This window comes from Homarus americanus, unplaced genomic scaffold, assembly GCF_018991925.1.
Source record: "Homarus americanus isolate GMGI-L3 unplaced genomic scaffold, GMGI_Hamer_2.0 scaffold25483, whole genome shotgun sequence".
NCBI lineage: Eukaryota > Metazoa > Arthropoda > Malacostraca > Decapoda > Nephropidae > Homarus > Homarus americanus.
The window spans coordinates 5861850-5886958 of record NW_024726235.1 but is presented as its reverse complement, the minus strand read 5'-3'; the positions used below and the strand labels follow the sequence as shown (position 1 = coordinate 5886958).

Sequence of the window (25109 nt, the reverse complement as noted above, 5' to 3'; positions counted from 1 at the left end):
ACAGTTCCAACTTTCCAATTCTTGTGGTTTCTTGGTGTTGGTAAGTTTCACCAAAAGATGGTGCCAATACATCTCTCATTATGGCTCCTCAGTGTGGGTGGATAAGTACAATACATTAATGATTCTAATAGGTAAACTTATCTACAAAACTTGCACAGGGATAACACAAGTAACAAAATGTTTTCATCAAGGTTGGAGGAGGTGAGGAATCTTGCATGTCTTTGTTGTTATAGTAACAAATGCTCTCCTCTGTTATTAGCTTATGAATGTGAGGCCCATGGAAATACCAGGACATTAATTCTCAAGAGTTTGTAATTCACATTTTAATTATGTTTAATGAATAACAATAATACTGATAATAGCCTACAATAATACTAATAAGTATAATTATTTTAAATGATGCCACCTACAAAAGCACACGCTGAGTGACACAGCATCTTGGTTGTTTACAACATGTACTTGCTCAACGCTGCTCAGGCTTTCTTGTATGTGCTGTAAGTTGATTTATCTGCCAATTTCTCTCTAATTATTGGTCCTAAAAGGTTTTAGGCAAGTGGAGGTGAACCAAAAGTTTGTGGTTATATTTCTTATAGGACATTACCATGTCCATTTATATGACTTTGTACTTCAATTGTATACAGTACTTTCTGGGGTAAATAGTGGATGATCCAGGAACATAATGGGTTTCCAATTGCATGATCTTGTTAAGGAGGGAAATATGAAGTGAGAGAATGTCTGAAGCCATAATACTGTAGCATTAAATGACAACATAAATTACCCACAATAAATACTAAGTTCAAATACAATGCAAAGTTTAATAACTTACTAAATTATTTCAGACTTTTTTTAAAGATTTATGATAATGAATACAAAATCATTTCACAATAATAAGCTCAATGCTGCCAACACACTAACAGCATGTGCATATAGCTGTTAATATCAACCAGTACTAAATAAGGGGTTAAGTACAACTCAGCTTTGTTATGAAGTAGAGCTATCCAGAGAATGACTTGTATTAAGTGTGGAGATTGCTAGACTGAGATATGATACTGAAAATTATAGTTTGCCCAATGATTGACAAGGAAAGGTCTGATGTGCAAGCCACTGTAGCACCAAGAGTTGTGTAGGTCGCAGCCTTAAATGGTAAATCTCTGACTCCTAGACCCTTTGCCAAGAGCTACGTTTGTTACAGGAAATGTTTACTTATTGTTTGAAATAGTGCCAGCTATCAACATCAAGGGTTAGCCTGGGTTGTAACTTGTTGACATGATGAGTACAGAAAGTCTCCTTGGACCAACATCAGGCAATAAAAGTTTTCTTAATCTAAGCCTTGTATGAGAAAGACACTTGAAAGAAATATTTGAAAAAAGACAGGGCTCTGGATTTGCCCGAACAGCTTGAAGTTTAAACATCATCATATAAAATAATTAAATTTCACTGCATGCAATTCAAGTTCCTTTGTGAGATGACAGTGAAAATTTATATAAAATTCAGAATTCTCCATCAAAATAATTTATTTATGATTTTATTTATGCTATGTCAAGGATATTGAAAAAGAGCTTATGACAGAGATTTTACCAGATCAGTCATTGTTTTTCAAGACTGCAGAGAAAGACGGAAAAGACACAGTAGTACAGTACATACAATAAACACTTAGTTATCAAAGCAGGAGTTGCTCACCCATCTCTTGGCAAGAAGAGTATGTATACAATAGATGCTACACACTCCAGTCTAATAATGCACTGACAACACATAATGACCATACAGTAATAATCTTTATATCTTTTCCTTGTCGTCACCAAGAGCACTATATCAGAGTTCATATTGTCCCAACACAAAAACCACTGGATAATTATAATCATACTAATATGTAATTCACAAAGCACATATGATGTTTGCTCAGTACTATTTTCATTATTATCACTGGCAATACATTGCTGCATATTAAATACATTTTTATTTTCAAATAAAATGTTCTAGCACCATGTTTGTTTCATATTCTTAATTACTTGCTATAGTTTCCCATTATTGAAATGGGTATAGTTAATGGTAAGTAACTAATGGCTGTAGCAATTAACAGTATCACCTGGTCCACAAAGATACCTACAATGAGACACTTTATTATTTACACTGATCCCACCACAGGAGAGAAGGACCACCCAGGTCCTTGTAAGAAACAAGTAACAAGTCTTGGCAATATCACATTTGTTTCAATGTATAAATATTGAATACTGTATGTACAATTCCTAGTGACCCACATGAACTAAATTTAGTAAAGATTAATTTTCTTGGATATCGGTTTACGACACATGTGGCAAGTCTTGAGGGTATGAGCACATATAACACAAGCACCATGACCACACAAAAATGCAACATTGCGTCGACGCTCCATACAGATGCTGCAACAATGGGCTTCCTCAATCTCAGCAATCTTGGTCTCCAAATACCTCAATCTTTCAGCTGAGGGCTGTCTTGACTTGCTTGAGACTATTCTTCCATCTGAAATTTATAGTTTTACAAGTTGGACAGCTAATAGACCCTGGTCTTTTTTTTTTCTTACCTGATGCTACTAAGCTAAGCAGCCCCCCAACTCACTGATTCATACATAATGTTCGATTAATATTGATATAATGCAAATAAACCCATATATTGTATAACTGTTAACGATACCCAGTTCTAACTCACTTTAATGCCTGATTTAATGTATGTAAAGATATAACTGCTTGAAACATTAACTCTCAAGAAAGGAGTGGAAAAATGTTTGAAATAAATAATATTTACTGTCAAACTCGCGAAAAAATTCACGCTTTCGGAGAACACATTCACCACTACTTCTTCTCTTTTCACTACTTATTATGTACAGTAAGATCTTGTATTTCGCAAGTAATATAGACTGGAAAAATTGCGCCAAATTCAAATTTGCCAAATGCAAATACATAAACTAATGGAAAAAATAACAATATAGACTGGCCACTCTACATCAACCTCAAATTTTGCCATTTATAACCTCCAAATGATACAAATTCTGCCTTTATAGACTTGATTGTGCTTTCCGGAAATTTGTTTTTAGGCCTTCCTCGAGTAATTTAATCACACGCTGGTGGACGAGTGGAACAAGTTACCAAATATCATCATTAGCTCGAATACGCTGGATAGCTTCAAACATAGGTTGGATGGATATATGAGCAATAGGGGTTGGGTGTAAATGGGACTGCTCAGTATGGGCCAATAGGCCCGCTGCAGTTTCCTCCATTCTTATGTTCTTATCCTGCATCGAGTACTTGGCAAACTTAACTCCCTTATGATAGTCCCGATTCTCCTTTTCAGTACTTGGCCGCTTAGGTGGGTCTGTCCCACCAGCACCAGTAGGACCCCCAGTAGAGGTAGAGGCCATTATCTTGACTCGACAGGTGGTAGCACCACCCAAAAAAGTGCACAATAACAGCCCGGGTGGTCGCTAGGATGGCGCGGGCTACAACGCGATAGTTGCGTTCTTGTAAACCTATTTTATGTTCACCACCGGCAATTCAATCAACAGAAAGCTTCTTGGAAACATTCTTCTTACCTTGTCTTTCCATATTCATCGCTAATACAACAAAATTGGAGAAAATAGCGAAAATCACGGAGTAATTGACAGAAACCGCCTGATTCAACTGATCACGTGATGTAAACATGAAGCGCTGGTGTAAACCATTATTAGTCCTCATTGCGAAACATTCTTTTTATACAGTAATTATGGATAACAGCTAAATTTGAAAAAAATAAATAAAAACTTAGAGTACCTCTCAAAAAACACTTGACAAACAAAAGACACGAATCAATTAAACATGTGATGTAGAACGTGAACTGTAAACATTGCATAACCCTGCGCTACGCTTAAAACTTTGAGGATGGAATCGCACTATAGCCAACATTCGTATGTAAAAGTTCGCGCTTTACAAACAGTGTTCCCCTATTCATCAATCACGTTGACAAAACACGCGTCGTAGCAGAAACGACTGAAACTGGTATGAGGGCTGTGACGTCATTCAAGATGGTAGCCAGCATTCAGCTGGCTGGATCTCGCGAAATTCACGATATATTATGCCAAATATAAGATTTGGTTACATAAGGTAGTGCTCGCGAAATTCAAAAATGTGAAATATGAGATCTTACTGTATATCAAGACAAATGACATGAAACATATAAAGCAACAGAAATAATTAACATTTTATAAAGAGTAGAATCAAGTCTAAACATCACATTCACGTACAGGTGTCGTTTAACCCTTAACAGTTTACACGGATTTATTTGCAATATTTCAATATTACTCGAACATTATGTATGAGTAATACGCTGGGGGGCAGTGGTTTCTTAGCCTGGTATAGTAGTCAGCTAAATACAGTAACTAAAAATAAATAAAAATTTAGACATCGGTATTTCAAGAGTGCACATAATCATTAAAAACAAATACTGTATATGTCAGTATGTTCTATAGATTTTCAGCTATATTCCCATTACACTGTACCCTCTTTAATTAGGATCATTATAATTCAGATTTCGGCTTAATTTCTACGAAAAAAAAAAAATCAATCAATAAACTATTTGAATTTAGACTGAGTCTGAAATAACCGAGTGGTTCCAAAAAGTCGCCTTGGCTGCCACATATAATATTCTATTTATAATTACTGTGTGAACATAATTATTTTTTTAAATGTAAATTCTTCATCATAGAAGTTAATCATGACAGATCTTCCTAGTACTGTATCATTTAACTCACAAATTCTCACTTGTTATATAATATCATCATATTTTTAGCCTTCCTTTATATATTTCCTAATTAATTCATTTAATTATCATTTTATATTGCATAAAAATTTCCAACCAAGATGATCTGGAAGTGCACAGAGCACCATAAGAAGCAAAAGTAAAGTCATGAATTATCAGCTTGAATGAAATAAAGTGAGTCAACATTTCCACATTACAGTACAGCATACCATGACAATTTGCGGACCTTGATTATTTGCGGATGACACCCTGGATGTACCAAAGAATGTCTAAGGGTAGTTTTAAAGTTGCTGGCATTTTCGTGGCCGGGACAGTGGTCCATTCATTCTGGAGACAGTAATTTCTTTTACCTGTACAGGTGCTCCTCTATTTAAGAATGTTCAACTTACAAACTTTCAGAGATACAAACATCATCACTAAGGGGGGTTACCTGCCAGAACAGGTGTTTAATGTGGATGAGACTGGATTATTTTGAAGAAAATTCCAGATAGAACAAACATTACCTAAGAGGAGAAGAGTGAGCCAGGTTTTAAGGCTGTATTAATGGGTATAGCTGTACTAAATATACCATAATCTTTTAATTTTTTACAATATGTTTGGTATCTACAAGAGTAAAGTTGGGCTTTCAAACAAGCCTCAGGAACGTAACTCCTTCGTAAGTAGAGGAACACCTGTATTGTATATGTGTGTGTGTGTACACACACACACACACACACAAAGCACATACAAATAATATAATAGGAAAGTCCTCTCACAAATAATCAGAAACAAGACAACAAAATGTATTAAAAATATTAGTCTACCCTCAAGTCAATACCGTGCTTACTTATAACTTTTCCATCACAAAATTCTAATTTTGTGATAGGATTTTACCCATTATTATTTATTTGTATGTGTTTTGTGTGTTTTATGTGTATGTCTCCACACACACACACATATATACAATACAGGTAAAAGTAATAATTGTCATAAGGACAAACACATAAAGGGAATATACATTTCTTTCCATATGAGTAAAAATGTAACACCCCCGTCAGCAAATGTTATTCACAGATTTGGCTATTCGTGGCCATTTTGAGAACCTAACCCCGCAAATTTGAAGGGCATGCTGTACTTGAATTTTTCATGACTACTGTATTCACTCTCTGAAAGTACTGAACAACTTAAAGTTACTAACTCACCTTTTGTAACTTTTGAGACTACTACCTCATGACACTGGAAGCATTTTTTTACTCTACTGGAGCAGTCCTCACATGTAACACAGTGTCCACACGGCTGGAAGATTATGTTTGAAGGACACTCTAGGCAGATGGAGCAGTCTACTGTGCTCTCTTCTGCCTGAAAATAAAGGTCATATTAATAAAATATTCTCACTAATATAAACTGATTATATACTTTGCAATTATCCCTATTTAACATTAGAAGGACAATTGCACAGAAGGATGCATATATATACAAAAAGAGGAAGCTTGCCACTATGACTCCCATGCCTGGAGTGGTATGGGACAACAATCTTTACTTCCTATTTCACAGTTTCGTAGTATGACAATCCCAAAGAACTGGAGACTGGCACAGTTCAAGGTTTTCAAAGGACACACATTTGAAAAACAGCTTTTTAATATTAGCTTAATTATAGAAACAAACATCAATATTCATCATGATGACAATACTATTAAATAACACATTAGGTCCTTATTTACCCAAAATGTTAATAACCAAAAAATATCCAATACTGTATCTGAAGAAAAAGAGAGAAAAAAGAAGACTCGAACCGTTCATATATTACTTTATTACAAATGTCTGACAATCATCCATCATACAAAAGTGCCATTGTGTTTTCAGAAGTAGTGGGTGGTAAGCCACCCTGGGCATTGTTGACAAGCCACTAATTCAGTAGACAGCATATGGTTCACATTCATTGTGTGTTTCCTAATAACCTTTTCAATACAGTACAGTATTACACCTCCAAAATAGAGATGGTGGGGATTGTGGTTATAACAATAGAAATAATTTTAGTAGTGAATGACCACTATTGCTGACAATGTTGCCAGTGTTGGTGTTAACTCCCTAATTTAGAAACAATTATACAGATGATATTTTGTAACTGAAATGTTCTTTTCTTATTTCTCTAGAACACTTACATGCCTATAATATATACAAAAGAAACCTAAAAGCAAATACATGTATAATAAGTGTTCAGTTACCATTATAGGGGGAATAACTTAAGTGATTCCCATTATCCAAAAATTCAATACTGTAATCTGTGATCCCAACCATTTCAGACATAAAAAGCATAACAATACTTGTCAAACTCACACATTTCCCTTTGCTATATCTATCCTGCAGCCTAAAGTATTTTTTCTCCTTCCATTTTTACCAGTTCCAATTTCCTTAAAGTTATGACTACTCCAAGAATCAAGACTTCATGTCCAGTCACAGGAAGAAGTCCTGTCAATCCTCCATCCCCTCTATGCACCTGAGACTCGTGAGCCTTTTAATCCGAGACATCACACATTGTGCTGTCTGTGGGCCCAACAATGTGTGATATCTCACATTCACAGCTTCACGAGTCTCGGGTTCATGGATGGGATGGAGGATTGACAGGACTTTTTCCTGTGACTGTACATGCAATATTATTATATGTTATTATGAAAAGAAATGTGGCTTTATAAGTCAAGTGAAAAACTGCCATAGTGACCCTCGGGTTAAGGATGGATACTTTGATAGGCACCTGTCACTGCATGAAAATGGTAAAAGAAAACTAGTTAATATACAGAAAAAAACTACATAAGTCTTACCTTTTCCATATTACAGTCATTTTGTGGCTGAGGTGATGGTATTACCTTGTCAAGTTCACCTGACACCTTAGTTGGACTAACAGGCTGGGAATGAGACTGTGGCTTAGGCTGCACGGAAGAGTTGGATGGGGAGTCAGGGGAAAGGTTGTCTAGACTTCTACGCCGAATGCTCTCAGCAGCTAAATCCAATGCCTTGAGATCCATGTCAACACGAGCCATACTTCCTCCACTGGTGTGTAATAAAATTGCGTAAATATAATATTTACCAATGTTCAGCTTAATTCTAAATTTCAACTGTGACTTATAAGTAATATTCATTTGGAAAACAAAACTTTAGATTTTCTTTATAAAATTAATTCATCCAAAGACACCCCTAAGAAGGAAAATTCATAAATAAATTATTAAAGTATGAAATCCCATTGTATGCATGACAGGAATAACGGAGTGATCTGAAATACCTACCACCCCTAGACACCCTAACAGAATCTACCATAGAAACCGGGCTGTACTAGCAGTATGACACAGTTACTCACTGAGTCAAATCATGTTTCTGAACCTCTGTTCTGGTGGCAGCCTTGTTCTTCTGGTGAGTCATCTAGTTAAGGTATTAGTACTCTCAGTCAGGCTAAAGTATCTTGTACCATCAAGCTACTGTATAAAGGGGGTTTCAAACCTCAAATACTACCAACTTCTATTTCTGTTTAAGGGATGGAAACCAGGTCACCCAATTTGCCTGTTAAGTAATAAAATGGAATTTCATTCTTCAATCCTTCATTTGTGACCTATGGCACCTCAATGTGCAACCACTGTGATTTTAAACTAGCAGAGGAAAAGGAGGTCATGTGTCAGGAGAACCCTTTCATGGGTCAAAACTAACACATGCACCTTGTATAATGCTTAGAACCTCACACACTGAACCATGGAACCTAATTTCATTAAAAATAGAAATGACATTCCTTTCTTATATGCAAAGGAGGTGGTAAACCCTCTTATGTCATCTGCTTTGTAATAGTGCAAAGGAGGTGGGTGGTTTATCATATACTACATTCAGTAAAAAAACTACCGTTACAATTCCTGCGCAAAACAAACTGACACTACAAACGAAGTGTTTCAAAAAGGCCCCCCGAAACATTCCTTACATTGGTAGCCCTGAGCGTGTTTGAGTTCGGCCACACTTGCTCGAAACAAGTGATTGGCATTGAAATGGCACTGAAACGAGTCAGAGTCAGTGTTGCCACACTCACAATTTGAAACTTGAGTGTCTCATTTCTCCATGTCGAATACACATTGTAAGCGGTGTTGTAGTAGCCTAATATTGTGATTTATGTAATTAGTGCTACCGACATTTCCTGATATCTTACATAAAAAATTTGTATGTTTATGAACTGTGGAGCTATTCAGATGTTTCGGAACAGCATGGTATATTTTCTAATACGAATAAAGAATGACATAATGTAGCATTAGCCCAAAGTGAAGTAGCAATACAAATACAGATTCAAAATTCGGTTGCAAAATAATCTTATACCTTTACTATATCCACTAATTCTGCCAAACATATAATGCATTACTATATGGCAATTCATCCACTTCCATGGTTACTGACATTCTCCAGTCATATTGTAACAAAGTAATTCAATATTGTCAATGAAATAGCTTATTTTGGCCTACCAAATTAAATACGAAATGTCTGATTCAGGCCTACCAACCCTCATGAGACAACGGGAATGTTCAATTGGAAAATCATTAGACCCCACCTGTACGGCAGTTTTTTACCAAAACTGCGTGTACATAACCTCAACTTTAGAGGTATCCCTCGGTTAACGAATGGTTCGATTAACAAATGAGCTCCCATAAGGATCTTCAATTCGGTTAACGAACAAAACTTCGATTAACGAAATCCTTACGACAAACACGTTTTGTTGTGAGCATCAGCTGATCGGCTAGTCCGCCAATACAGTAATCTGTTCTATGTTTACATTTGTTTCCAGTGGAGTAAATATCAAGAAGGTTGTGTTCTTGAATATTTTTGCATTTTTTATATTAAAATTATTGGTCATTCTAAAGTTTAGCCATCCAAGCTCTGTCTATATAAAGTTTTTCAACTACTATTTTTGGCTCGATATATGTAACTTTATTCATTTATTGAAACTCATTTACATGCACACATTGTCCTAAGGGCAAAGCTGTACTGTACATGTAATCAAAATAATGTACAAAATGATTACAAAATTTTTTGTCAAGTGCAAACTATCGCATGTTTACATTCAAATTAATCACTATCTTATAAGAATTCCAGCAATGTAAATTATATTCTCCCAGGTCACTTCTGTGACATTTTATAAGCAAAAAACAGAAACTCAAGCTAAAGGACATAAATAAACAAATAAATACTTCACTAGACCTTCGGCGCCAACTGTCAAACATGTCACTCACTCCCTCCCTCCCTCCCCCACCCCCATCTTCCCAGCCAGGGTTTGGTGTTTTAGGCTTAAAGTTTTCCTCTTATATAATGTCACAGACTAAAGTTAGGAGAATATAATTTGTACTGCTGGAATCCTTGAAAGACAGCGAATAATTTGAATATAAATGTCATATATTCTGCACAAGAGATAAAAAAAAATTGCTCTTTGTATGTCTAATGCAAGCTACAGTATAGCATGTTTATATTCAAATTAATCACTATCTTATAAGAATTCCAGCAATGTTAATTATATTCTCCCTTGTCAGTTCAGTGACATTTTATAAGATAAAAACTTAAAGTCACTCTTAAGGTTAGATAAATAAATAAGCACTAGACCTTGGCATCAACTGTCAAACATATCACCTCACCTCCCCCATTTTCCCAGCCAGTAAACAGACTATTTCGCATCCCTTAATTTTAGCTGTGTTAATTTATGAGTGTTTGTTTTAACATAATACTACAAAAAACAATGTTTTGTTTATTCTAGGAGATGGGCTGATGTGCATCTGGGTAGACAATCAGTCTTTTTAGTATTTTGTGTTTCTCTCCAGTACTGTACCAAACTAAATTATTCCATTGAAACAACACTTCGATTTAGCGGGGAATTCGGTTTAAAGAGACCTTTCTTGGGACATGGAACATATCTCGCCTTAAATCATGTTCTACTGTAGCTGTTGTTTCTAATGTGATACAGCAAGGTATTCATCCCAATGACCATTGATTCTGACTTTCAAAGAAACTACCAAACGAGGGTCAAACCTTGCTCCATAATTTCTGAATCAACAGACAAGGAGCTGTTTATAATAGCCTTTACAATGATGCATCTGGACAATGATCCAGCCTCTCAATAAACAAGGCCCCCTGGAAGAGGTGGGCTCTGACAGAGGTTGCTCATATGGTAAATCTCATAAGTCACTGATGAATAATCCATAAGCAATAAAATGTGATGACAATAGTACACCCAGTCCTCGCTTTGTTTCGTTATAACGTTGCTACTACTTTTTAGATACCCATGATTCTGACAACGTTGTTTTACGACCCGACCGATTCGTTATAATGTTGTCACACAACACGGACTTCTTTGTATGGTGCGCCACCCTCTCTCATCTTGGCGCGCTACGCTCTCTCACAGAGAGTCACAGCATCCCTAAGCATTTTCTACCCAGTCTTTGTTAAGCTTCCACAGCGTACGTGCGTGCTTAAGTGTTTTTGCTATAAATACTGTACTGTAACCATTCAAAATGGCTCCCAAGCACCCATCAAGTGTTAGTGATGCTAGTGTTGTGAAGAAGCAAAGCAAGACCATTAGCCTTGCTACGAAAATGGAGGTTTTAAACCGTTTTGAAAAAGGTGAACGTGCTGTGGACATTGGTGTAGCGTTAGGCCTACACCCCCACAAAAGTGTGTACTATCCAGACCAGCACAGACAAGATTAAGGCTTGTGCTAGAAGTGGTACTTCTATGAGTGCTGGGGAACATAACTAGCGTATTTTATCTATTTCTTATGGGGGAAATTAATTCCGTTAACATTGTGTTTTATAAGAACATAACCACGACGTGAAGCGAAGACTTCCTGTAATTATAACAATATAATTTCTTTGAATTTTACATTTTCAATTACAGTTTGCAATATAAAGTTAATAGCACATACCTGGCCCCTGTTGTATAACTCTGCAGAAGATCAATGGTGTTTGGGTCATTGATGAGATCCAATGGAGTCTTTGAGCGGTTATTGGCAACAGTCACATTACAACCCTTCTGGGCCAAGTAACAGGCAAGTGCCAGTGACACATTATTTTCAAAGCCACGTTGGGCAATGTCAGTCAGGATCTGGTTAAAAGAATAAGCTATATTATATGATCATTAGCTACTTTGGCCTTACATTATTGTTACATAATTACTACAATTTAACAGATACAAGATGATGTAATAAAACATGTAGTCAAATACACAAATGGATGATGAATCTTGAAATTACATTTCATGGCCAAAGGTTAAGGTAAGTGATCCACATTTCTAGTACTGGTACACTGAATCCTCAATGACTGAGCTCCTTTCATCACGGTATGGTAATCAACAACTGAAAGCATTATTCTCTCGAACAATGTCCTTTCTCTCACCAACCCACTTTTACAGAAATGGAACTCGGCATTATATGTACAGCTTAGCTCCCTCTTAACTAGCAAGGCAGGATGGAAACAAATAAATTCCTGCACATCTCACATATTTCTGCCATAAATATAGGTTTCTGAGGAGACAATGCTAACTTGTAGCCATTTTAATATCGAACCCTATTTTCTTTCAACAGCAGTAACAACTGGGAAATGATGTTGCATCTATGAGTGGCACTCATAGTGGGGATGAGGTACTGTGAGCCTGCTTTGTAACTTGAGATAGTTGGGTTACAGATTGTACTGCGAGCTGCATGGCACATGACTCCTCAAATTTCCAGCTTAAAGGCAACTTCAGGGAAGGAAAGAGGAAAACCTTTACATTATCCTCATGCTTTAGTTTGGGGTTACTTGGACCAAATCGACTTGGCTCTGGCAGTATATTACACACAAGTCATACCAAAGTGGTTAGAATATAAAACCAGTCAAGCTTTACAAAGAAGTTATGAATGCAGAGGCATCTGGTAATTCAATATATTACTGTATTGGATTCTGAAACGGATAACAACATATGACCAAAACCTAGTCAACATCTTCCACCAAAAAAGACACACTAACACTCTCATAATGAACCTGAATGAATGAATGAATGAATGAGACTGAGTGATAATCCAAACCATTGTTAAGTTACTTCCCAGAAACCACTACTGACATTGTCAAAATTTCTGTATGCTGAAAGACAAATCTCATGCAAATTTGTATAGAAACTCATCATAGAATACAGTAATAATAAGATTTATTTTTTAAACATTAAATTGATGATTAATCTCACTTGACATTACCATAGTTACTAAGATCAAAGTGGTCACACTTATGGTAAATGTAAATGGAAAACTGTGATTATCAAATAAAGCCTTAATATCATTGATAAGAAGCTCATTATTATAATGCATTTGAATCTGGTAATTCATACAATACTTTAGTAATTGATCTGACATCACACATATAGCTGCCTAAGTTCCATAACCAAATACCTAATGCTGAAATCAAATGAAGGCCAGTGAAGACATACATATTGAAAGGAAGAAATACAAACCAACCAAGTCAACAGCATCAGAATTAAAACCTACTTTTATCAGGTCAAAATAATGCCAAGTCAGCCGAAATTAGCACAGCACAATAATTACCTGGGTGATGGTTGGTGCATGAGTAGGGTGAGCCTGGGGGATGGTGGAGTTCTTCAGGAGAGCCAGGTGGAGCGTTGTGTCCCCATCTTCATCACACGCCCGGATGTCTGCATTACTGTCCACAAGCAGCTCTACCACACCACAGTGACCCTGGCAAAATTAAAATATTCTTGTCTAATACTACCGAGATGTATTCATTATTCTATTCAACTTCTTCTATATTTAAAGATTAATTACATATATAATAATATTCACTAAAACAGTAGATAAGAGTTTTTAAGTATGGGAACACCAGAAGCTCTCAGTACAGTACTTTGAACACAATACAGTAGTCCATTTACTCTTTAAGATGCAGTGACAAGAATGCAGTGACCAGAGAAAAGAGTATGACTCGACAGTGAATTGGTGTGCCAAAGTCTATAGCTCCCTCAGCTGTGAGTTTATTATAGGAGCTGAATATCGCAGAGGAAGTTAAAAAAAATATATATATATTATGATTTGTAAAATCTAAATACAGTGGTCCCTTGGTTAACGAACATTAAATATAAACTAAATACAGTACAGGACTGTACTGTACAGTATACTGTACAATAATAAATAAAAAACAATAGAATACTGTATTTTAACTTATTTGTGTGTACCGGGTATGTCGTATTCACGGCAGCTTTGTTTACATATCAAACAGCTGATTGTAGAGGCAGTCGATGATGACATGCCATAATCTTTGCAGAGTGCAATGGTTCTAATGCCTTCTTCATGTTTCATAATAATTTCTGCACTGTATATTATCAATATGTTAACTAAATTTCAGAATGACCAATAATTTTAATGTAAAAATGCAAAAATATTCAAGACACACACAAACTGGATGTTCATTCCACTGTACACAAAGTTAGACTGAGAAGCGTTGTTGGGTAATTCAATCACCTGATTTGCGCACAAAAACTGTTCCCTGTACAGTACTGTATATATCATCAATATGTTAACTAAATTTCAGAATGACCAATAATTTTAATAAAAAAAATGCAGAAATATGTAAACATAGAACTGATTTCTGTATTGGCGGACTGGCCAATCGGCTGATCAGCTGATGCGCACAACAAAACGTGTTTGTCGTAAGGATTTCGTTAATCGAACTGAAAATCCTTATGGGAGCTAATTCGTAAACCAAAATTTCATTAATCGAGCCGTTCGTTAACCGAGGGACCACTGTATTTCATTAGCATAATTCTCACAAGAGTCCATTTCCAATCATTCAATGGCAAATGTGAAAGAGGGACACCCACAGTTTTGCCAACAAGCCCACAAACAGCATAACAAGTCGCTGTTGCCACCTGCTTCTTATTGCCACTTTTCTGAATGTATCATACAAAAATTTCCCCCACTGCCTGATATATCAGGTAAAGTAGTAGTATTCCTATCAGTGCCACGATGGCTGATTCTGACAGACTGAGAACAGTGGTCTCATCCACCGAGCTCTTGCTTATATTGGTCACAGAGTAAGTGTCTATGGGTCCTGTGTTCAATTGTCAGATGTACAAGAATTTTACAGGTGAGGAATTGCAGCCTCTGAGTTTGATTTTTGGTGGAAGCAAATTATTTATAGATCTAAAGGCAATTCTGTCTATATATATCATATCTATATCATCTAGAGAGTTTGTCTTTTGTTATTGGCAATGTCAACAGCAGCTTGACCTAATGTGATCAATGTCTCAGCTACTTGTCGATGGCCATTGAGGGCTGCCAGGTGCAGTGCTGCGAAGCCATCTTCTTTCCGTACATCTACATACTGCCTTGAACGCAAAACTAGCTTCTCAGCGGAACTGTAATTAATTATTTTTTTAAAGACATGTACTGGTATGTAGAGTATTTACTTTTTTATTTCAGTCTCCAAATACAGTACTGTACTGAATAGGAATGTGAAAAAATTTAGGAGAAAATGAGGGATACTGTTTTCCTTTATACTGTATATACATGAAACTAATATTGTAAATACACACATAATTAAAAGTTAAAGCAAATAAGAAACACTTATTGTTTTCTGAGAAAAAATTTAAACACCAATATTCATAGATTTTAATAATTTCTAAATACTGTCCTCTATACAGTCACATTTCTAATATTTAAAAGTCTGTACAATCTTCACGTTTATAATTTCTCAACCTTAAAGAATACTGACATGTGGTGTTGCCTAAGAAACCACCAGTTGTCTACACAAAATTTAATTAAGATACTGTATTGGTTTCCTAACAATGTTATCCAAGTCATTTTTATACATAGCTGTTACATCACACTTCACCTTTCACACACAGTAATAGTAAATATCAGTATGTCAAATATGTTAATTCTGAAAATTTCAAACAGATGCCCATTCTGTTGAACAACATATCCTCCTGAGGTGCAGCTTCAAAATGCTTACAAGTAATGCAACTTTGGTTGCGTCAAACTATGTTTAATTAATTAGGACATGTGTATCTGGCTGATTATGGGCTCTTTTACAATATCTTAAGTACATACATGGATCTAATTTATCATACTCAGTTTCAGCTTATGCTACAGACTTACAAGTTATTGCCCTTCAATGCAGCATGATGAAGAACGTTGAACCCTCGCTTGTTACGCAGTGCTAAGTCCAGGTGTGGCGAGTTACCAAGTAGTTCCAGAATTTCTATGCTCTCTTTCCCAATAGCATCATGTAAAGCAGTGTCACCATATGAGTCCTGTAAAGATAAGGTCAAATAATTAGTACTACAAAGCTCAATCAGTAAATTGAATTTATTTTTTGCAAACTTGTGTGATATGTATACTCAGTAAAAAAATTATCTTTCAGGAGGGGTCCGATGAATTTGGAACTGGACAATCCTGTTGTCTCGCTAGGGTTGGTAGGTGTGATTGTGAGACGTTTCCTACTTATTATGGAAGGCCTAATTTAGTTATTACATTCAAAATATAAAATTAGTTCATTGCATTATGATTGGTGAATATCAGTATGCCTCACGAGCCTTTATCAAAAAGCTTCATTTTACCGAGTGTACAGTACAATACTATATGAGGCGCTCAGCATTAGAAGGGGGTGAAGCGCCACCCCGGGCATAATGCGTTTTTTTATGGATATCACTATTTTCACCATTCCTCTACCTGTTGGCGTTGGATGTAACCCCCTTGCCAGAATAGAAATATGGTTGAAAGTCCTTCAAAAATAAGGTGTCATTTCGCCTCAAGCCGGGAGCTACGTATCTGGCTACATATATAATATATGAGAGGATAGCTCGCCTCACGCGGACCATACCCCGAGTCAGCCAATCACAATGGATTTCCCTTGCTTCGTCACAGCTCCTCGACCAATTCGCGAGCCCAGATGCTGCCTCCTTGTTAGTTTTGGCACGTTGTGTAGCATAAGGTGGTTCAGTGTACTTTCTACTGCTATTTTTTATAACTTTTCGGTGTAACATTGACATTATTTGTGCTCCACAGGTGTGAGAAGTGCTGTGCAATGTCTGCCCGATTTTAGAGCAAGACTCAAGTGAGGCCATTCCTTCTGGTGTGGGTTCAGGAGCCCTAAATCCTGAGCGTGTGTTTAGTGACGACAGTGCTCACGTGGACACCCCAGCCATCCTTGGTGATAGTTATTTTGGTGGTGAATTTAGTAGTGATTATGGTGATGCAAGTGCTACTGGCGATGGTGCAGGTGACGTGCATGAGAATGTTGGTGATGAGCTACCTGGTGATGTTGGGGAGCCTAGTGTTGGTGGAGCACCACGTGATGCAGATTGCATACCCCCAAGGCCCTATAGAAAACAAAAGGCAGGATGAGACAGCGTAGGGTTGACGAGTGGGCACAGGCGGTTGCCAAGCGTAAACGTAATTTGATTATGATGAGGCCATTAAAGTTATACGCACTTCTCAAGATTTACGTAACTTCAACTTACTACGATTTTCAGGGATAATAAAAGGAAGGAACTAAACAAAGTAAGATTGTAATACTATTATCATGATACTGTTTTTACCAAAGATTATGCAAACTTTCTCCGCATATGTATTCTTATGTTAATTACGTGGGGTGGGGGAGGGAGAGGTTAATGGTGGGGGATGAGTGTAGTGGTGTTTCCATATTATTACACACTATTATACTTAACAATATTATAAATCTTTGGCTAATATGGAGGAAAGATAAATACTGATAGGCAAATGAGTTTGTTATTATTTATTTATTTATTTATTTTTTTTTTTTTTGGGGGTTGTGCGTAAGACTAGTGCTGTTTTTAGTGATCATTAACTTGTTTTACAGTATTAGCCCATAATAATCGAAGATTTTTGCAGAAAAACATGATTATTGTTGGTTTGAAGATCAAACAACCATACATGATGGGTAGTAATTCTCATTCAACTCATGATAAAATAATAACTATTCATAGTACTAACGTTCAGTTTTTACTGTTTGCTAGGATAGGGATTGAGCTGCACGAAAAAAATAATAAACCCTATAGCTTAAAAAACAAAGTTATGGTTGTTTGAACTTCGAAAAACTTTAAATGCATTTTCTCCGCTTTTCAAATTTGGCGCTTCACCCCCTTCTAATGCTGAGCACCTCATATGTAGAATTAAATACTATTCAAGAAGTAGATCAGTTGGCTTTAGCCACTCCTATGAGAACTAATACAAAGAGAACGGAGAAACTTTCCTTTCTCTTCCTGACTGATCTTTTCTTTGACATCCTTACGACATCATAATCATCATCACTATTTTAAAACCATTTTCCAAGTTTGTGTGGGTTAGCTGTGATTACACTGCACCTGGCTGTAACTTTAAAAGCTGCACAGTAGGGTGCCCGGTCGATTTTACCTTTTTTTTCAATTTCCATATCCTAATAGAGACCAAAAGTGGCGCATGCATGAGAAAATAGCCTCTGCAAAATCTTAGCTTAACGTAGGACAACGCGCTTGGAAATACGATCATAAGAGGTCTTCTTCATCGACTTTATAGCCACTCCTTGACTTCCGACCTTCTCGACTTACGACCACCCGGACATACGACCGCCCCAGTTGTACCAAATTTATTTTCAAATTACGTATTTTTGAGCCCCGACATTAGTGATTGAGCTGTGTACTGACAAAAATTTTGTTTGTAATTCTCTTTAAAATGGTTGGCATTATTAAAAGTGAGAATTTTGTGGTGCTGAGAAGAAAAAGACACCCCCAATTTAGATTTTCTATGTATTATCTTCGCATTTTCGACTTACGACCAATTTGACTTACGACCTGGATTTGGGTCCCTAACCCTGTCCTAAGTCGAGGAGTGGCTGTAGTTATTAGGAGTAATTTTGATGCATATTGAAATATTTTAAAAATTATATGAAAAATAAGTTTTTGACTACTAAAATATGATTTTCATCGCTCTGCCGCGGGCAGAAGATAATTACCTATTAAGCTAAGATTTTGCAGAGGCTATTTCTCATGCATGCGTCACTTTTGGTCTCTATTAGGATATGGAAATTGAAAAAAAGGTAAAATCGACCCACCCTACTGCACAGTCTCTTGCACCTAATACCAATATTATTATTACCTGCTCCACCACCTCTAGTTGTTTCTCTTTACCTCTTTTTCTCCCTTAAGAATATTTGCTTCTCCACATACAGTATACTATACTTTTTCCATATACTTATTAAGAATTCCCTAACTTCTCACAATTTTCTACTTCTAAGATTAATTTTTTTTAATTTCATTATCAAGAAGGTAGCTATATGACCTGCAGGTCTCAAATATGCAAACTATGTATAAGTAAAACCTTGATAAATCAGACTTCAATAAAGGTGCTACACTACTTATGAACGAGTTAAGTTCCTGAGGCTTGTTTGAAAGTCCAACTTTACTCTTGTAGATACCAAACATATTGTAAAAAATGAAGAGATTTTGGACAAGCTATACCCTTTAATACAGCCTTAAAAGCTGGCTCACTCTTTTCCTCTTAGGTAATGTTTGTTCTATCTGGAATTTTCTTCAAAACAATCCAGTCTCATCCACATTAAACACCTGTTCTGGCAGGTAACCCCCCTCAGTGATGATGTTTGTATCTCTTAAAGTTTGTAAGTTGAATGTTCTTAAGTAGAGGAGCATCTGTATATAGAAATTTGCCTTTTTATGGTTCTGAGATGCCCTGGTTCCCAGAAATACAAAAATCCATGTTTCAAGAAATTGGGAAGATTAATAAAAACAAATCTTATGAAATGAACAACACTTACTGAATACTGTATAGTGGTCTACTCAGATTTACCATAGGCCTATTTTAAGACACACTTGAGTATGTAAGCAGGCTGGGGCTGATCAGGTGTTGCCGCATTCGTCAGGTTTATTTATTTATTGATTCTGTATTATACTCTCATATGATTGGTCTCTTATGGTTTATGGTCCATGATATTTAATATAACATCTTCAGTAATAGAGAAAAAATACAATGCTGGAAGTAATTTGTAATATGAGTTGAATATAAAAGGATAATCTGTAACAGGTTATTTACTTAAGATGCATTTGTGTGAGAGCTATCAGCAGACTAGTTTACAACAGGGGTCACTATAACACACCGTATAGTATTTGATATGAAGATACCGTCCTATAAACATTATTTACTACCTTTGAGTGTTATATGATGGCTCAATTTGGTTACTTGTACACTTAGACAAACGAATAAACCAGGGTATATACAGATGCAAATACTATACACTACAATATTACTTATTAAGTGATGATAAATACACGATTTATTAAGTGATAATAATACACAACAGTACTGTACTAATTTACTAAGTGTTGAAGACACACAGTGTGGTAAGCCAATCAGCTGTTTGCCCTTTGGAAACAAATGACTCATGGTGTTCAGTGTGGGATTCTTTTTTCAGGAAAATTTATTCTTTTTGGATAATATTTTATCAACCTGGCACCAAATGATCCTACATTATATGAGAATTATGGTGAAATTGCATAAAAAAGTGCTAAAGGAATCTCGGTGGAGAGAGGGGGAGGGAGTCACCCACCCATGCTACCCCCACCTTCCCTCTGTTCCCAAATAAACACTTGTCTTCCACATACAATATACTCCTACACGTATTTGTTCCTATTTTTATTTTTAACTTTATAGTACTGTACAGTATACAGTTTTCTCTTTATTCATAAGACAAATTCTATGGTAACTTATATACAAACTTTACAGTAAATAACAATTTAATCATCTCAGTGACAGCAGTTGTTGTCAACCGGACTTTTCTGTCGGATTTTCAACCCAGAAAGTTCTGTTTCATATTTTTTTATTGTTAATGTAATAGTCTTTCAATAACTTTGTTATATACTTTAAGACCTTAGTTTTTGAAGTGCAGTAATAACATAACATCAACTAATTTTCTTTAAACAGTTCAGATAAGCAGTGTTATCATCGCCACCCCTCCCCTATATTCGTTTTTTTTCCGGACTTTCGTATTTTTCGGATTGGGGTCTGCCCCAATTATTCCGATTTATCGAGGTTCTACTGTATGCACAGTACACAGTAAGGTGATAATCTCTTCTTCTTTTTTTTATGGTTTAATAAATCCTATATATGGCACAAAAAGCTTGAACAAGTATTCACACTAAAGTTAATTAAAAGAAAAATAAGGAACTGACCCATAAATTGCATCTTATGGCTAAGCCTGGATAATGTGATTTATGTTAAAATCAACAAGTCTATGAGTTACCAGTTTGCCAAAGTGTATCACCTGTGATAATGAAAAACAGAAGGAAGCAATCTGTATTAAATTTATCTGAATCCTCTTTGTTTTCTTTGGGACTTAAAAAAAAAAAATAACAAATTAAATCCCTACCTGGTTAACATAGCATTAGCAGCAGAGATGGTCAAGTAAATATAGAAAATGAAGAAATGCTGTTCTGTTTTCTATGACTGAGGAGAAGCTGAGGTACAGATTAAGGGGAAATTACTGTGGTCTAGTGATCTTTCAGGTTTAAATGGCAGCACCCAGAAACCATTTTCACATAAAACTAAGGGATTCAGATACAGTATAAGACAGGAAGATAACTACCATTTTGAGGTAGTCGACCTCCTAAGATCAAATTAGGATAAGATGAATATTGTGGACAGGGCAAAGAAGACATATACTAGACCATTCTCCAAGCAACTGTTCCAAAGCATTTCTATATTTACAAGTTTCCTCTACATAAGATATGTTTATTCTTGATACATACCTGGACATTCACATCGCAATTGTACTTAAGAAGTACTTTAACACAGGCAGCATGTTGCTTGTTGACAGCCACATGTAGAGCAGAACACCTTCCTTTATTCACCACATTAATTGATGCATTTTTCCGTAATAACAACTCCATGATCTCAGGCTGATTCCTGTGGCATTAAAAAAAGGTGTAAAGTTACAGAAGAAACTTATATGAAGAGACACACATATTTCATTAGTACAAGATGTATGGGATAACCGAGGGCTGGACAAACGCTTTGTAAGACAAAATCTCCCTGGACAAAAATCCCTTAGTATTGTACTGTACTGTATCACTGCACTGCATTATATTCACAGAACATATTTATCTTTACCAGTACAATATACAAGTACAGTAACCCTTAAGCCCAGGGTTAGGGTGCTGCTGGCAGTTCCCCATATGGAGATAAATCAGGAAACAAATAAACTTTTCAAAAAGTTAAAAAAATAAATAAAAAAAATAAATAAATAAAAAATGGGCAGGAAAATAGGCTGACGTTCTGGAACGTCGCCCGAGGCCTAAGGGTTAAACCGTACAGTGTAATGCTGACCTGGAAGTTCACCTCTACTGTTTCATAACAAATAATTTGAACACCTGATTCTCCTCCAAAGGATATCAATTAGGCATATATACAGATGCACCAAATAGTCAGGAATAGCAACATCATCTGTCCTTAGGTATACTGTATATGGTAAAAGATATAAAGCTAACAAACAACCCTTACCCAAAAGCAGCATAATGCAAAGCCAAATCTCCATCATCATCAGCAATATCCAATGAAGCCTTGTGATCAAGTAACAGACGAACAATGTCCATATGACCTTGATGACAAGCAACCTGCAAACACGTTTTGCCAGAGCTTCGTCCATCTACCTGCAAGTCACAAAACACTGCAGCATTATCAAAATGATAACAAACAATTAAAAACATTTTTTTTCCTACAATCCATCTTATTAAAACATTATTTAAATCTGACATCGAAATACATATTTCTCTATTCTCCTCACTATAAAGAGACTAACATTAATATCCCCATCTTTCTTCAACTTACACTAAGTTTAATAAAGTGAACAAGAAGACCTCCCACATTAAAACAACACTTTGTATTTATTCAACAACTCTTCCAGAACCTCCCACTTCTTCCCTTTCATTCTGTCTCATTACCTTTCATGTTACTCTTGTGCACTTTCAATGTTTTTCCTCCTCACCATATACCCAAACTTCATATCACAAATTTCATTTTTGTTTTAACAATTTCTTTATCTACTCTTTATCTTCATCTCTCATTCTCATCTATGGTACTTGTTGAGACTGACCTTGTCTGGGTGTTTAGCGAGGAGGTGAGAAACAGCTTGAGTGTGTCCCTGTGCAGCCTCCCTCACAAGCTGGTCTACTACTGAAGTGTCTTGCTCAGTGTCGAGTAATTGATGCAAGATCGATGCTAGAGGACCTGCACCTAGAAAAAGTCATGTTCAGTAATACCTAAACAAGTGAGTAAAGAATAAATGCTACACTCACATTCCATTAAATAAAGAACTTTTTTTTTTACTAAGAATTGCATACATTTTACTTGGATACAGTAGATATGTCATATATTTAATAGGATAATATTAATAATAGAGAAGTAGCAAGACATAAATCGTGCATAAAAATACCACTGGAGGACTGAAGTAAGAAATCACATTTTATGAGTGGTGAAGAAATAATTAATATGTAATATCCATATCACTAAGTCACCCTTGGAAACCTACCTCTCCCAAGAGGGTCTCCTGATACCAAGAGATGGTTTAATCTGAAGCTAATTAGTTACAAAATTATATAAATTTACTTTTTTTTTTTGGTTAAGAATTGACCCTTAAGCCCTGGGTTAGGGTGCCGCTGGGTGTACCCCCCCCCCCCACGCGGGGGTAAATCGAGAAAAATCAGCCTTTCCAATTTTTTTTTGTAACTACTTTTAAATGATAAAACAATAAAAGATAAGTAAGAACAACTATATAATGACCCTCTAGAAACTTCCCTGGTAGCACAGAGGGAGGGAGACAAGGGGACAACTTGTTGACGGCGAGCACTCATGGTCACCTACGCTCTTCGCAGCTATTTTTAGATTGCCTTTGTGTCCAGGATTGCCAGTAAAGCATTTATTTACAGATGACCATTACACCCGTGGTGTAATGGTCATCATTCTCGCCTCGCAAGCGAGCGGACCCGAGTTCGATCCTCGGGCAGGGTGAAACTATGGGCAAGTTTCTTTATGCCATTTGCCTCTGTCTAACCAGCAGTAATTGGGAACCTGGATGTTAATAGATTTGCGGATCGTATTCCGGGGTAATGGTTAGCCAGTGCAGTTGGCGAGTTGTCTGGTCTTCTCGGACTATTCCTTGACACTGGGTCATGCAACTCGTTAACTTGGGGTGTGGTTGTTGTGTTGGCGACAGCTTTTACACCTTAAGCAAATTCACGCCTAGGTGGCCCTTGGGCCAGACATCCTCGTTACACGAGGGGCAACCATTATATTTACTATCATAATACTTATTTGCTATAAATAATTCATTTAGAATATTTTATTTGCATTATTTTTCATAAAAAGTGCTCGGCAACACACACAGTCGGTCGCCAGGCTGTCTGACTGTATTTGTGTTTGGTAGAGCAAGTAATACATAAAATAATAATAATTTCACAAATAAATACATTTATACAGTAACATAATCATACTAGTATTATTTTCCAGTGATTCTACACTACGATACAACTACACTACTTGTAGCAATATTACTTTGATACAACATGATAAAATGGGCAATATTATCGATTACTGATATACTGTACTCAGGTAAGGCTTGTCTAGTAATAAACCACATGAACCCCTAATAAAATATACAGTACAGTACAGGGTAATTTTGTTATAATCTACTTAAACTTATATGTCAACCATCAACCATGTACAGTTCCAACAAAAGAGTGGTGGATGAAATATCGAACAGTTGCCTCCATTTATAATGGGTACAGTGGTTGGCATGCTTTGTGAGAAGTGGCACCACTCTTTGTTTACATCAGAGTATAACAAGCATAATTCCCCTAGCCCACTTTCATTCCTACCCTCTTCACCTCCCCCGAGCCCGTCACCCTCCTCTCCCACAAGCTCCAGGTTCCCCACCCCACATCACGAGCGAATGCTTCGGACGTGGATTCATACTCCCGTGGTTCACAACTCTCGGAGATGAGGCTTGACAAAACTGACTGTAGCAGGTGGAACTGTAGGAGGCTGTACACTCTCCCCAAAAAGTATCGGCCCCTTTTCTCATCGATACAATGTGTCACAATGGACGAATATTTTTTATCACTAACTGTGGTATCTAGTATCTGTGAGGTTGCCAGTTATTATTTCTGAAATTTTTTGTAATTAGGGTGAATCACCGTGCTCACTCTTTAGTAAAATAATATGATATTAATGTAGCAAAGATATATCAACTGCAGTCAAATAGTGGGCATTTTCTGCTGGAAATACATGACCAACACTAGTACCCGAGACTCAC

The 25109-nt window shown here is 36.4% G+C and overlaps 1 protein-coding gene across 1 annotated transcript in view; it reads right to left on the bottom strand.

The window, feature by feature from the left end:
* Positions 1 to 308: 308 nt before the first annotated feature.
* LOC121865473 (E3 ubiquitin-protein ligase MIB2-like) overlaps positions 309 to 25109 on the bottom strand; it is a 93608-nt gene continuing 68807 nt past the window's right edge. The window contains 10 exon segments of the mRNA XM_042364945.1: positions 309 to 2499; positions 5949 to 6105; positions 7566 to 7794; positions 11678 to 11856; positions 13325 to 13497; positions 14978 to 15147; positions 15890 to 16044; positions 21550 to 21706; positions 22301 to 22449; positions 22893 to 23032. Coding sequence (XP_042220879.1) covers positions 2270 to 2499; positions 5949 to 6105; positions 7566 to 7794; positions 11678 to 11856; positions 13325 to 13497; positions 14978 to 15147; positions 15890 to 16044; positions 21550 to 21706; positions 22301 to 22449; positions 22893 to 23032 — 1739 coding nt within the window. The 3' untranslated portion in view covers positions 309 to 2269.